The sequence below is a fragment of the Salvelinus sp. IW2-2015 genome, linkage group LG14 (assembly GCF_002910315.2).
Source record: "Salvelinus sp. IW2-2015 linkage group LG14, ASM291031v2, whole genome shotgun sequence".
Taxonomy (NCBI): domain Eukaryota; kingdom Metazoa; phylum Chordata; class Actinopteri; order Salmoniformes; family Salmonidae; genus Salvelinus; species Salvelinus sp. IW2-2015.
The window spans coordinates 9,226,429-9,242,378 of record NC_036854.1 but is presented as its reverse complement, the minus strand read 5'-3'; the positions used below and the strand labels follow the sequence as shown (position 1 = coordinate 9,242,378).

Here is a 15,950-nt window from a genome sequence, read left to right as displayed (position 1 = left end):
CAGCAGGACTTTATTGGCTAGGCTAATTTGTTGATAATACTTCCTCCTAATGTACAAATATAAGTCATTTCTAAACATTTACTTAGTTATTCTCTGCAGATTTAGCTTCACGTTGCGTAAAACTGATATTTCTTTCAGGTTTCACTTTCTATCTGTCATTGTCTACCTCACACAGACACAACATTAGCACCGTTATATACTTAACAAAAATGTAAACGCAACAATTTCCACGATTTTACTGAGTTACAGTTCATATAAGGAAATCAGTCAATTTAAATAAATTCATTAGGCCCTAATCTATGGATTTCAAATGACTGGGCAGGAGCGCAGCCATGGGTGGACCTGGGAGGGCATAGGCCCACCCACTTGGGAGCCGGGCCCAGCCAATCAGAATAAGTTCCCCAGAAAGGGGCTCTATTATATAGACAGAAATACTCCAGAAGTTTCATCAGCTGTCTGGGTGGCTGGTCTCAAACGACCCTGCAGGTGAAGGAGGTCCTGGGCTGGCATGGTTACATGTGGTCTGTGGTTGTGAGGGCAGTTGGACGTACTACCAAATTCTCTAAAACAATGCTGAGGGTGGCTTTTGGTAGAGAAATTAACATTCTATGGCAACAGTTCGAGTGGACATTCCTGCAGTCAGCATGCCAATTGCACGCTTCCTCAAAACTTGAGACATCTGTGGCATTGTGTTGTGTGACAAAACTGCACATTTTAGAGTGGCCTTTTGTTGTCCCCAGCACAAGGTGCACCTGTGGAATGATCATGCTGTTTAATCAGTTTCTTGATATGCCACACCTATCAAGTGGATGGATTATCTTGGCAAAGGAGAAATGTTCACTAAAAGGGATTTAAACAAATGTGTGCACAGAATTTTAGGGAAATAAGCCTTTTGTGCAGTTGGGAAAATTCTGGGATCTTTTATTTCAGCTCATGAAACATGGGACCAACACTTTACATGTTGCCTTTATATTTTTGTTCAGTATAAAAAAAAGTATTTGTCTGTTTATCTTCTAGATGTTGGAGTACACCTAGACACACGTTGCCCATCCTGTTAATGAGGTGTGAAAAGCCCAGATGTAACAATCTCCTTTCATTCCTTCATTAGAGAGATCACATCAAACTGATAATTGTTGTCGTGCCCATCTAAAGAGCCATTTCCCACAAAAGAAAATCTAATTATTTTTCATTCTGTTACACGTTATCCGTCTATTTCACCTTATTGGCACCTCGGTGACAACGAACGACGTCCTTCGGGAAAGTCACATTTTAGCACTTGAGTTTTCTTTGAACTTTCGCTTCAGCTGTGAACTCATAAACCACAGAGAGCTGCGTCCATATAAAACGGTTTCTCAAGCCGCTTTTCAGAATTTGCTCTCCACGGAGCTGCCCGAATAGCCTATCATTGAGGTCACCGTATGGAGAGCGTGTCTGAGGATATTGCTAACATGGATTGTGACATTGAAGTTGTTACCTCAAAAATGCTCTCTGAATGGGATTGGAAGACGCAGGAAAGGGCTTTTGGGAACGGGCATGATTCTCTTGAATCCACATCACCAGAATCATCATTCGATTCAATGTGCTCTTCGCCCGAGATGTCCTCCAGCTCAACTGGGCATCAGAGCTTCGGAAATGTATCCTATGGCTTAACAGGACACAGCCCAACCCCGTGCGCAACGTTGAAACAAACCAAACCGAAGATGTCGACCAAGAGACGCATGAAGGCGAGCGAGAGGGAGAAGATGCGAATGAGGAGCCTAGCAGAAGCTTTGCACCAGCTCCGCGACTACCTGCCTCCAGATTACAGTAAAAGGGGACAACCTCTGACCAAAATTCAAACTCTCAAATACACCATTGAGTATATAAATGAACTTTCGGACATCCTCAACCACGCGTAATGATGTGCTAAAAGATGGCCACGTTTTAAATGATGCGTAACGGGGCCAAACTATTTGGTATTAGGTGTAGACCATTGTCAAACATTTTGTGTTTGGAAAACTATTTTTGGTTTGTTCATTTTGATATTGGTGCATTGTGGATGATAAGTTAATTTCTCATATTGTATTTAGAATTATTCTGCCCCTCATCTGATGTAAATAATTGTTATTCTGTGGGGACTTGACTTGACCATGTAATTTTCTTGTATGTGAATAGGCTATTCTTGTTTTACATTATTGACATGAATTAAACAAACATTATAAACAAAATGTACGTTTGGGGCCAGATTAATGTTATTTTCTTTTAACTCTGTGATATCCATCATCTTCAAATACTATGGACAGGTTTCAAACATATATTTGAGGTTAGTATTATGCCAATATTATCCTATATATTTGCAATGTTTTCGTCAAATGACACAGRCAAAGCATAGGTCTGCATGACATACACTGACGATACAAAACATTAAGAACACCTGCTCTTTCCATGACGTAAACGGAACAGGTGAATCCAGCTGAAAGTTCTGATCCCTTATTGATGTCACTTGATAAATCCACTTCAGTCTGTGTAGATGAATGGGGGGGATACAGGTTAAATAAGGCTTTTTAAGCCTTGAGACAATTGAGACATGGATTGTGTATGTGTGCCATTCAGAGGGTGAATGGGCATGACACAAAATGTAAGTGTCAAGTGTTTTGTGTCAAAAACTGCAACGCTGCTGAGTTTTTCATGTTCAATTGTTTCCTGTGTGTATTAATAATAGTCCGCCATCCAGCCAACTTGACACAACTGGGAAGCATTGAGACAACATGGGCTCGCATCCCTATGGAACGCTTTCGACACCTTGTAGAGTCCATGCCCCAACGAATTGAGGCTGCTCTGAGGACAAAAAAAAGGCGGGGGGGGGGTGCAATTCAATGTTAGGAAGGTGTTCCTAATGTTTGTTATACTCAGTGTGTATATATATCTAATCTTTAGTCTTAGCTTTCTGTACATTTCACCAAACATTGGTTGGAAATATAAATGTTTCCTCTACCAATAACAAGATGCAAATTCCAAAGCGGGTATTACAAGAACAGCGGGTTTAGCCAATCAGAAAGCGACTCTATTTCCTGTGGGCGTGACTCTCGCTACAACGTATTCTTGCCAAAAAATCTGAGCCTTAGATGTAATCGGTTCCGCTGATGCCGCCATTTCAAATCGAAATATAGGGACAGGGTATATATAATATTTTTTACATTTTTTATTTGCAAATCTTTTTATATTTTCTTTTTATTTAGAGTACGTATCTATATTTAGTTGTATTTCTGGACCTCAATAGTCTTCATAACCAGTAAGGTAAGCCATTGCTTCTGCATATTTTACAGCAACATCATTCTATTTATTAATTCCAGACCTCAGTATTTATCTAATATTTCCATCCAGATTTGAACAACCACTGCACCTATCTGTTTCGTTATAATTGTGATTCAGACAACCTTATCGAAGGAACGATTATAGACATGGGAAAGGTAGCCGACTTTCTAATCAGCTTTTGTTGATAAATGGAGGATATTTCCCTGTTTATATCCTCACCAAAGCACCAAGTGGTGTGAGCTTTCCACAGATGATGGTACTGTGCTTTTTAATTTTGTGAAGTCGTGCAGAAGGAAAATTGTGCACTATTTAAAATAAATAAATAAAGGCTATACACATTTTTCAGTAGGAAGCAAAAATAAAACATAAACCTTCGATTAATATTAGATTCTCATGGTCACAGTCTTGATGGTAGTGGGTGTAGGTAATGGCATTTGTAATCAGCTGCAGCTATGTTTAGTATATTTCCATGACGTTTGTCAGGACATAGCCTCCTAGGCAATGTCAGCTATTGCATGTAAACAATGACAACCAGTTATGTAGGCTATTGTTGGAAATAACACCATGTTTATTGACCCGTGGCAGTTTATTTTGAGGGTCAATGAATTATAATAATTGAACTGCTAGTATTGAATTGAAGGAGTTGCCTTTGACAAATGTTGTTTCCCTAGGTGTCCATAACCTGAAGTTAAATTGATATACAAACTTCTTATAGTATCTTAAGAATGCATCTTTATATATATATATATGTATGTGTGTAATTTAAGCTGGGTGCTCTCCAAATGAGGTGGTGCTGAATAACTGATGATAACTCAACTGTAATTTTGATAGCTGGATATCATTTGTGTTTGCAGGATAGATTAACAGATTAATAAAGAATTTATAAGACATCAGGATGAATTTCCACACAAATAAATCAGAAACTCCATTATTATCAGCTTTATATCTCCCACAATTGCCACAGTGTATCACAAGCCTCTGGACAGAAAGACCCCATATCTTTCATCTTGCCTCCTTGAGGTATATTCTAAAATGTCACCCCACAATGCAGTAGTGAGATTCCTCACTGTATGTTGGTGCAGGCTGTTCTGGAGCTCCAGGCATGTGGATTGTCCATCAGCTGTGTTGTGGTTTGTGTGTGTTTGTGTATGTGCCCCCTGTCTTCTGCCCCATAGCCTACCCCATCCCCCACTCATGCCTTTCCCCCACTCCAGCCTTGCAAGGGTGCAGGTGCTACATTTTACAATAGGCCCAGGCCTTGGCACTATAAATAATCTCTCATGACCGCCAGCTTTGGCCCCAGCTTCACTCCATGCAGCCACCGTGCCTAACTCCTAAAGCTCTCATTGGCTTAGGATTCACTCTCTCTGTGTTCGTTTGTGCATGCTCAGTCAGTCAATGCCCAGCCATAAACTGGCACTCTCTCTACGAATGTCCAGGTTTAGGTTTCAACCATTGACTGAAAGGGATCACGACTGAAGTAGGGAACTTTCAAGCTCTTTACTCCCCCAAAGTCCATAAACACAAGCCTTAGTATGGATATCTAGATATCTAATAACCTTTAATCAAAGTCTTATTATTGGGGGTTTCTCTGCTATACTGAACATGGATCATGGTAACTCATCATGTCAGAAGTGACCCAGAATGCTCTTGTGCTGTACTGTGTTCTGTTGCTAATCAGTCCGCCTCTCCCCATCTTCAGATCTAAGAGAGAAGCTGACATTTGTCCACATCATGCTTGATTACCTTGTAGCTGTAGGCAACACTTAATTGATCTTTTCACTTATTTATTTAGTTTTAGTACTGAAAAAAATCAGTTTGTCCTTTTTTCTTCCTCCAGTGTCATCGTGATTTCTTCATTCACTGAAATCTGTTAGTTATACCTCTCAAATGTGACTTAGCAGACAGAAATATACAATAATGTTTCACGCATTGTTTTTTGCCTCTTATATTGTTATTTGGCTGATTCAAAGGTTCATTTACATAATTAAACAGGACGTTCTTGTGGTCTGTGTGTTGCTTCAAATATTTCAACACATGTCAAATTAAAAACACAACAAAAATACAGTTTAGTACCATACAGTAACATTTCATTTGTAGTAATTTTTGTGGTAATAATGTTTTTGAGATGATGAAGAGGTATGTATTTAGCAAGCATGTATTTTCTCTTTCCAACCTTTAGAAATGTTATTCCTCCCAACAACAGTGTTGTAACCACCGCATCAGCTACAATAGTTTAATTAGGAATGTGTGAGACTCCTGTAGGGTCTCTATTGTGTAGAAGCTTGTGTGGCCTATCGACATGTGATCTAATTTGAACATGTTAAAAGGCTGTCACTCTGAACAGACGGTAGATTACATGACAGCTTAAAGGCGATGACGTCCCCAAAGCGTTGTTGTACGATCGATTTACACACAATATCAAAATTACGATAGGTTGTATAATGTATACCATACCCAGAATGTATGGGGCATCTGTGTATTACATCCCATGTGAGGAGGGGTCATAGGCTCAGCTCAAGGCTAAGCTTCCAGCTCAGGTTGAAATGTTGAACTTTACGCAAACCTAGATATACTGTACTGCTAGCCATGTCGTGACTATGCTCATAAGTTAACATCAGCTGTTATAACTGTTATAACAACTGTCATGTCAATGTTATGACAGTCTTAAAGCTCTTTAAAGCAGCGTTTAAGACTGTGTAACCAAATTTCCTTCAAAGAAGACTGTGGTAATCATTGCTTTGTAATCCACTACATATGATGTCTTTCTTTCCTTGTGTTATCAGATGGACGCAGATACAGAGCAGGTGACGGACAACACAGAAACTTCCCAAGATGCATCTGAGGAGCCAATATCAGAAAACAAATCCAGGTCGGTCATGTGACTAGATCTTCTCAGGCTGCTATTGATCAGTCATCGTTACCATGTAGAATGTAACACTACATTATGTCCCTTTCTTCATCTCTACAGGGGTCGTGGTGGGTTCAAAGGGCGTGGCCAGGGGTTCCGGATTGGTCGAGGAGGCATGCATGGTGGGCGGGGCCTGATGATGAAAGGATTTGGCCCACCCGGACGAGGCAGGGGGGATAGAGGACGGGGTGGGGACATGAATGGGTTTGGACCCATGAGGTAAGGAATTGATGCTTCTGTATGCATGGGATGGTATCAGTGTTGTTTCAAAGCCAGGGAGCTGAATGAATGACAGGTATTCACATGCTATTTCTGGAATACATTTTCACATTTCTATTGTTTTTCCCCAATTTACATTTTTACATTTAAGTCATTTAGCAGACGCTCCAATGCGTCTGACTCACACCAAATGACTCATTCTCCCATGATGCCTCTATATGCCTGCAGGAGAGGGATGGGGAGGATGCGGCCGTACCCAGACATGAGGGGCAGGAGAGGAGGGAGGGTCGCTCTGATGGGGAGGGCCGGGCCTATGGGGAGGGGCGGTCTGATGGGGAGGGGCGGTCTGATGGGGAGGGGCGGGGTCTGGGGGGGAGGGGCGGTCCGATGGGGAGGGGCGGTCCTATGGGAAGGGGCGGTCCTATAGGGAGAGGCGGACCTATGGGCATGGGTCCTCCTCCACCCCCACCCATGCACCTGAGAGGCCCCTACCCACCAATGCACAGGTAAAGCCTACCAGCCACATACGAGTCATTCAGTAGATAAGTTGCCATTCATAATGTTATCAAGAGTGTTCATCAGTTCATTATTGATAAACAATCATAAATCAAATCATATAATGTCCTTGTTGTTAGTTGGTGTTTTTAACTTGCCCTTGAAATCACTGAACCCTTCCCACCATAGACACGGCCCCCCTCCTCCTCCCCCCCTGGGCCACCCTGGTTTTAGAGGGCACCCACCACACCCCAGAGGAAGAGGCATGTCCCCCGGACCCCCACGCCACTTCCACCCCAGGGGCCCCAGAGGGTAAGATGTTTATTAACATGTACATCAACCACTCACTCCATTCCTCCCTCCCTCCTTCTCTACAACTGTTATAACACATACAGCTTGTCTCCTCTTTCTTCCCTATGTCCTCTAATTTCCCAAACTCTTTGTCTCAATTGATGTGAATCACATTTAATGCCTCTTCTTCGCGCTTAGCAATGGTACGGTTAATCAAATAGCATCAAATGGTGAATAACAATGGAAAAAAAGGTTAAGGAAACATGAATAAATCCTAGTAAATCTTAAACCCTGCTCAAAGTTTTGGACCCACAGTTTTAAATAGTGCATGAAAGAGATTTGTGATCAACACAGTGAGTAGCTGAAAGGGGGAGAGCCTCCAGTGCAGTGGAAGAGATGAGAGGGGGTACACACTGCTATCAGAGTGTACACCCTGGTGGCAGAGCACGAGAATCCAATGTGTGATTTTATCCTTTTACACAGCTACCACAATGGACCAGCTTCTCCTCCTCATCATCCCCCACCTGGCAGAGGCCAGAGGTGGCCAGGGCCCCCTGGTGGCCGACGGTTTTAACGCAGCCTGCCCTAAAATAATACAGTAACAGAGAGCTTTACAGTCTATAGCAGCAAGCCTACTGGGCTGGGGTGGCTAAACTGAGCTAAGAGCACCTTAATATGTGTCATAAAAAGAAGACCCCTTTTTAAACATCCTTATGGAACACCCTGTAGCCAAATATCTGGATATTGATATCGTATACCAGAGGAGAAGATGTGAATCAACAAGTGGACACTTAAATGCCTCAGACCTTAACAGTACATAAAGGCATTCTCACTTTCATTGTAACTTTTGTTATTAGAAAAAAATGTGCTCTTGGTATTAGGACAAAGTTGTATAGTATTGAGAGAATGAAAATATGATTAAAAAAAGAGTCCCAAAGGGATGATAAGTGTTGATATTCAAATCCCTTAGATGTCATGTGGTCTTGTGGTGGTCACTCTGTGAACCTTAAGGAATATCTGACACTAATAAAAAGAGAAATGACACATTGTGTGTGAGTGAGAAAGAAAAGAAGGTGAGAAAGAAAGAAAGAAAGAAAAAAGAAAGCAATGTGCAACAGCCCTCAAGCACCAGTTACTAGCACTAGTTTCTTACACCTTGGACCTCCCTAACTTTCCCTTTTGTTACATGGATATACTTTTGTATTACAACTTCACCAAGCAGTACACAACTACAGCAAAAGCTGTTTAGACTCACATACACATTCTTAAGTGAAAGACAATATTTTTCATGTCAAGTATTCATGATTATTTTACGTGACATTTTTATATGATTAATGTGCAGCTATTTTAAGTTAATGCATATTGCTATTTGGAACAATTCATGCTTGTGTTCAGCAATCTATATTGTGGAATGACTAAAGAACTTAAATTAATACTATATTGAAATAATATAACAAATATATAGTATATATACTAGCAGCATTTACAGTATATTTCAAAGCAAATTACGAAACAAGTAATTGCTTCAGTTTAGTCTAAGATACTTACTATTCAGTGTGTTAAGTTTTGAAGTGTTATCATACGTTATACTTACTGTAACTGACATAACTTTGTGGATTTGTGGATGTACTTTTGGAAAACAGTAACAACTATGACGTAGTCGTGAAGGAAAAAAATAAAAGTAAAACTTAACTGAACTGCTCTTTTTATTGTTTTTTTAAAGTCCAAGTCTGAGAGTCAACTTGACACAACATGACTGTAATTTAATAAAGAGAATGGACAACAATGTTATTATACTATAAAGTTACACAGTGGCTACACTGCTGTTGTTATGGTAATGGTACCACTCAGACAATTGCTGAGTTATCACTGAAACACAAACAGCACATTATGAATGAATTTGCTTGAATCAGTTTTAATGCAATTGATATTTTTGCTGCACACATACACATATATAATGCAACACTGATGCATACCTTGACATGAATGTAAGGTCACATTGTCATATTTGCTAAGATGAAGTTGGAGGACCAAGAACTCTTATGGGAAAGTCTTAACTGTAAAAGTGAAAATGGGTCAGGAGAGTTTGGAAATGATCACACAGAAAGAAAAATATTTTATAGTCACGCTGAGGGCTGAAAGCTACAATAATGCACACCATAAATGACTTGAGAAAGCAGTGCAACTATGCAGTAATGTTATTCCGAAGAGCACTATATGCAGTAGAAATGCCTTTGACACATGGAACACTGAATGAGCCAACAAACCCAACCAGGTGAGATTTGACCAACGGACATTCCACTCTAGAAATGTACCGTACTGAAATGTTTCCTCCGTATCAATAACAACTTCCAGACAGAATTCCAATGGTAGTCTGTTTAAAAGGAGGACATTATCCCCCATAGGAGTTGTAATCGGCCAAATTCACAATGTAGAATATGCTTTAGTCTCTACCATAGATCCCAGAGGAGGACAAGGGATTGAGTGACACAAGCACATCCCACTGTTCTATATCTTTGATAAACGTTTTACATAAAATATTTGTTCTCTCTTGATTGTCATTAGTTAATCTACCCCAGTCTGTTGCAGTTGCATGTAAAGGTGCAACACCGACCTCATACATACAGTACACTTGAAACTCAAACGAGATCAAGCACAGTGTATTATCAACATATTGTTATCTAATAAACACTGTTTTACTGGTGCCACAATTCGAGTCATTAAAGATGATAAACACACAGATATTACAAATAAAGTGAATAATCCAGTTGTTATGGATTTATGCTGACTTTGTAGTTTTTACATGATACAATGCCTAGATACAATGCAGAGGTAATGCAGACAGTTAGAGAAAGGTAATGAATATATGCAATCATATGGATAGACATTTATTATTAATGAACAGTACATAATGCTGACAAAACAAGCATATGGCATTACTTCTGAAAAGCAGAAAAAGTGCATACTCAATGAGTCCATGTAGACACAGAGCAGGACCGCGCAGCACCTAATCCAGTACACACACAACAGTGGTAGCTGCTGAGGGGAGGATGGCTCGTAATAATGTCTGGAACGGAGCCAATGGAATGGCATCAAACACATGGAAACCATGTATTTAATAACATTCCACTAATTCCGCTCCAGCCATTACCACGAGCCCGTCCTCCCCAATTAAGGTGCCACCAACCTCCTGTGACACACACTGTGCTTCAGAAAAAAACAGTAGGCAGGTGTTGCACCTTTCCCCCTCTGTACATCTCTATCCCCTTCCTATGAACCAATGCTTCTCTGCTGCCCTCTCTCCCACCTCTCTCCCAGTCTTCTTTTGGAATCCCCTCTGCTTTTAACAGTGATAATGACAGACTGACTGTTGTTGTCTCCAGAAGGGGGGTTTAGTGCTTCGGAAGGCAGCAGACCCCAAGAACTCCCCCACCCCACCTCTAAATTGAGACTCCTGGTGTCCAAATCCCTCCCCTCCCTCCCTTTGAATCTTGGAGATTCTCTTTTACAGGATGGAAATGGAGAGAAAGTCTGGAAACCGTGGTCAATCTACATTCTTTTGAAGCAGGTGAGGCAGAAAGGAAAAGGGAGAACATTGCCTATTGTTTCTGTTGTCTTTAGATGTATTTTGTAATACAGCAATGAATTGCCTTTTTAGGTACAACGCTATGGTATATCTTACATCCAAACATGAATGTACATAAAGGACACTGAAGCACACAAAGAGCCATAAGCTAAGGTATGTTTTTAGCAATATGATAATTATGGTAATAATGATTACCATATGTAAATTACAGGGTTTAAGTGGGTTTTGTTAAGTGTTGATTATTACGTTCAGTCAATGAGGGTGTCGATTAATCGCGGCCGTGTAGGCATGTTTTGCATCGGCTGAAAGTAGATTTCATGGGATTTGTAACCGGGCTGCCTCCCGGGCGTGAGCCAGGTGCCCTGTTCAAAGCCCACGGCGCAATCGCCTCGACATTTAGTGAATTAATTAATCACGTGTAGTAATTAGTAGGATTCTGGGTTTTCCCATGCAAAAGTGATCGCTTTGGATAAAAAAATATTTATCTGCCATCCCAATGAAAAATAGTTAGAAAATTCAAACATTTATTTTATGTAAAATATGTATGTTTCTGGACGATGCACCATGCTGCCTTGTTGACAAAATTATTGAGCGGCACAGATTACTGTTCCGAGTTCAGAATGGCGCTCCTCCCTCCCCGCTTTCGCTCGATGACGTGCCAGGCCATTGCCCGGTGCCCTGCGGCTCCACATTATCGTAATGGCCTAATCGTCAATAGATGATTTAAAGGCCCAAAGCAGACGTTTTTATGTCAATATTAAATTATTTCTGGGTAACAATTAAGTACCATACTGTAATAGATTTCCATTCAAATTGACAAAAATAGCTTTTTAGCAAAAACTATTTCTCAAGCTAAAATTTAGCAAGGACTGTCTGGGAGTGGTCTTAGTGGGGAGGGGGAAACTTAAAACTAGCTGTTATTGGAAGAGCTTTGGAACTCACTTTGTTATTGGTCAAGTGGAAATATGTAACTTTTTGGGCGACGACCAAATTCACATAGAAATGTGAGTTATAGATCTATCATTCTACTTGAAAGCAAGTCCAAGAAGCGGTAGAGCTGTTGTTCTATGTGAGCTATTTCTATCCTTCCCATTCTTAAATGCTGTTTTTGTGTCTTTTACTTTTGGTTTTGTACATGAGCTTAAAACAGCTGAAACAATATTTTTGGTTTTGGAAAGTATATTCACAGCGGTTTAGATTGTACTATCTTATACTACATTAAAAAAAATATAAACGCAACATGTAAAGTGTTGGTCCCATGTTTCATGAGCTGAAATAAAAGATCCCAGAAATGTTCAATACACAAAAAAATCTTATTTCTCTCAAATGTTATGTACAAATGTGTGTACATCTCTGTTAGTGAGCATTTCTCCTTAGCGAAGATAATCCATCCACCTGATCATTACACAGGTGCACCTTGTGCTGGGGACAATAAAATGCCACGCTAAAATATGCAGTTTTGTCACACAACACAATGCCACAGATGTCTCAAGTTTTGAGGGAGCATGCAATTGGCATGCTGACTGCAGGAATGTCCACCAGAGCTGTTGCCAGAGAATTGAAAGTTAATTTCTCTATCATACGCCGCCTCCAACATCATTGTAGAGAATTTGGCAGTACATCCAACCGGCCTCACAACTGCAGATCACGTGTATGAAGTCATTTTGGCGACCGGTTTGCTGATGTCAACATTGTGAACCGAGTGCCCCATGGTGGCATTGGGGTTATTGTATGGGCCTGCATAAGCTACGGACAACGAACACAATTGCATTTTATCGATGGCAATTTGAATGCACAGAGATACTGTGACGAGATCCAGAGGCCTATTGTCATGCCATTCATCTGCTGCCATCACCTCATGTTTCAGCATGATAATGCACAGCCCCATGTCACAAGGATCTGCACACAATTCCTGGCCTGCATATTCACAAGACATGTCAACCATTGAGCATGTTTGGGATGCTCTGGATTTACGTGTACGACAGCGTGTTCCAGATTCTGCCAATATCCAGCAACTTTGCACAGCCATTGAAGTGGGAAAACATTCCACAGGCCACAATCAACAGCCTGATCAACTCTATGCAAAGGAAATGTGTCGCACTGCATGAGGCAAATGGTCTGACTAGTTTTCTGACCAACAGATCTGTATTCCCAGTCGTGAACTCCATAGATAAGGGCCTAATGAATTTATTTCAATTAATTGATTTCCTCATATGAACTGTAACTAAGTAAAATATTTGAAATAATTGAATGTTGCGTTTATATTTTTGTTCAGTACAGAGCCTTAGGAAAGTATTCAGACCCCTTGACTTTTTCCACATTTTCTTACGTTACAGCTGTGTTCTAAAATGGATCAAATATTTTTTCCCCCTCATCAATCTACACACAATACCCCATAATTCCAAAATGTGTATAGAAATGTTTGTAGATTTATTACAAATAAAAACATAAATACCTGATTTACACAAGTATTCAGACCCTTTGCTATGAGACTCAAAATTGAGCTCAGGTGTATCCTGTTTCCATTGCTCATCCTTGAGATGTTGCTACAACTTGATTGGAGTCCACCTGTGGTAAATTCAATTGATTGGACATGATTTGGAAAGGCCTGAATGCCAAGCTTCACGTCTGGAGGAAACCTGGCACCATCCCTACAGTGAAGCATGGTGGTGGCAGCATCATGCTGTGGGGATGTTGTTCAGCGGCAGGGTCTGGGATACTAGTCAGGATTGAAGGAAAGATGACCGGAGCAAAGTACAGAGAGATCCTTGATGAAAACCTGCTCCAGAGCGCTCAGGACCTCAGACTGGGGCGAAGGGTCACCTTCCAACAGGACAACAACCCTAAGCACACAGCCAAGACAATGCAGGAGTGGCTTCAGGACAAGTCTTGAGTGGCCCAGCCAGAGTCCAGACTTGAACCCGATTGAACATCTCTGTAGAGACCTGAAAATAGTTGTTCAGCAACGCTCACCATCCAACCTGAGAGCTTGAGAGGATCTGCAGAGATTGGGAGAAACTCCCCAAATACAGGTGTGCAAAGTTTGTAACGTCATACACTCTAAAAAGAAAAGGTTCCTGGAGTATCCTTTAGGGGTTCTTCAAATTGAAACTGTGGGGGGAACCTCTAAGTTCTTCGAAGAACCCTTTTAAAATGGTTCTTCAAAAGAAACCCTTTTAATGAATCCTCAAATAACCTTTTGAAGTACCTTTTTGGGTACATTTTTGAACTCCCCCTTGCCCTATTATTAATAATAATACACATAATAATAACACAATATTTCAGTTGTCGGTGTTTATTAATATTTTAGAGGGAAAACAGAATTTAAAAATCTAAATAAGAGGTAAACGCCCAGCCGAGCCCCAAGTCTAATGGGTATATCCTCCGGCATGTTGATGTTAATGTGTTGATGTTCTCCGTATCCATAGCCAGATTTGGCAGTGCACGGTGATCGAACAGGTTTCCTGTTATACTCATCAGAGTTGTAGGGAGGGTGAAGTGTGTGAATCCCAAAAATTGCAATTATACAGATTTAAAAAAAAATGCACATGGCAGTATTCATACCTTGGTTTTTATGATAAATGTGAATGGGAAAATTACTTTTCACTTTTGATAATGGTTTTTATACAAATACCTTGTAAATAATGTAGAGGCCTCTGGGATTTCCATTGAAGAGATAAGGGAGGCTGCTGTGACCAAGTCCTATCTGGTTTTAGAGAAAACAAAATGAACTGTAGATGATACATGTGATCTGCAAAACATACCAATACCTTTGTGTGCCTCCTGGTCTGTATACCTGCAGACTCAGACACACACAAAAGTGAGCAGTTCAGTCATCTGCACCCAATGCAGCTATAGCCTTTAATATATTCTTACTTCGTTGTTGGATAATATCCATTGAATTGTGTCCATTTTCTGTTTTAGAAAATGGACAAAGTGTCAAACACTGCCATTTGTACAAATATGAAAAGATAGATGGTATGATCATAACAATATAAATTTAGATCATTCAAAGGAGAAGCCTTACCTTACATTGAGGAGATCTTAACATTTTTCAGTTAAGTGCCTGCACCTGCTGTCATCTCAAATTCAAATCCAAATCTTTCAGTTGGGCAGTTAGTTGGTGGGGATTCTTGCAGGAACCTAAGTTGGTTGCTCAATGAACCCCACCTACTTTTGGGTTCTTGAAGAACATTTTGGGGGCATTTTTCAGAGCCAAGAACCATAAGGTTCTTCAAGGAACTTTTAGGATCATAGAAGAACCCTTGCTGTACCCCTAAGTTTTAGTGTACCCAAGAAGACTCAAGGCTGTAATCGCTGTGAAAGGTGCAAAAGGTGCTTCAACAAAGTACTGAGGTGAGGGTCTGAATTACTTACGTAAATATATGTTGTTTTTGTAATTATACATTTGCTAATTTCTATAAACCTGTTTCTGCTTTGTCATTATGGGGTAGTGTGTGTAAATGGATGGGGGGTGGGATGGGAGAAATTATTTAATCCATTTTAGAGTAAGGCTGTAACATAACAAAATGTGGAAAAAGTCAAGGGGTTTGAATACTTTCAGAATGCACTGTATATGAGTTTTAGCAACCAGGAAATGGCAGATTGATTTCTACATAGTGCAACTTTAACCAATTTACTGCATGGTAATATCACCATGGAAAGCCCAAACCTCCGCCGATGCAAACCTGCTGATTAGAAGGTCCTGTGTAGATTGTATTTTCGACCAGCAACTATCAGGAAATAACACAGATCACATTTTTACAGTGTTAGTTACATCAACTGTTGTACAATATGATACAAAACACAAGTAAAACTGAATTTCGACTGCACTGGGCCTTTAATAGATTACCACCAGTCCATAGCCTATGTCAGTACAAATGATCAATATGGCACTGAAATATAAAATATACATACTTGACATAAGGACAGCAGAAAGGACCTTAACGTTGCCCGAGTCAACTGCAGCAAAGACTTTAAAGCGATCCAAGCTTCCTCACTCATCTCCACCCAAGGTTGAGATGACTCAGAGGCTTAATATGATTAATGGCTGTGCGTTGTCTTCTTACGTATGACTCATCTGGATCCAGGGGTAGGGGCCGGATCAGAGGTTTTTATGTAGAGCAGCCAGAGGAAGTGACCATGTTGATTAAA

The 15,950-nt window shown here is 40.5% G+C and overlaps 2 protein-coding genes across 3 annotated transcripts; both read left to right on the top strand.

Annotated features, from left to right (window-relative positions):
• The first annotated feature begins 965 nt into the window (after positions 1–965).
• Positions 966–2,123, top strand: msgn1 (mesogenin 1). The gene has a single exon (XM_024000356.2). It carries the CDS (start codon positions 1,419–1,421, stop codon positions 1,896–1,898), a length of 480 nt encoding a protein of 159 aa, XP_023856124.1. The 5' UTR covers positions 966–1,418; the 3' UTR covers positions 1,899–2,123.
• Positions 2,124–3,070: 947 nt separating this feature from the next.
• Positions 3,071–8,907, top strand: LOC111973435 (RNA-binding protein EWS). 2 transcript variants are annotated; one of them, XM_070446491.1, is made up of 6 exons: positions 3,071–3,271; positions 6,081–6,166; positions 6,266–6,424; positions 6,653–6,930; positions 7,109–7,231; positions 7,694–8,907. In XM_070446491.1, the coding sequence occupies exons 2-4, from the start codon at positions 6,081–6,083 to the stop codon at positions 6,849–6,851; spliced, it is 444 nt and encodes a 147-aa protein (XP_070302592.1). In that variant the 5' UTR covers positions 3,071–3,271; the 3' UTR covers positions 6,852–6,930; positions 7,109–7,231; positions 7,694–8,907. The 2 variants fall into 2 exon arrangements, with proteins under 2 accessions (XP_070302592.1, XP_070302591.1); XM_070446490.1 differs by having other exon boundaries at positions 3,071–3,276.
• The last annotated feature ends 7,043 nt before the right edge of the window (positions 8,908–15,950 follow it).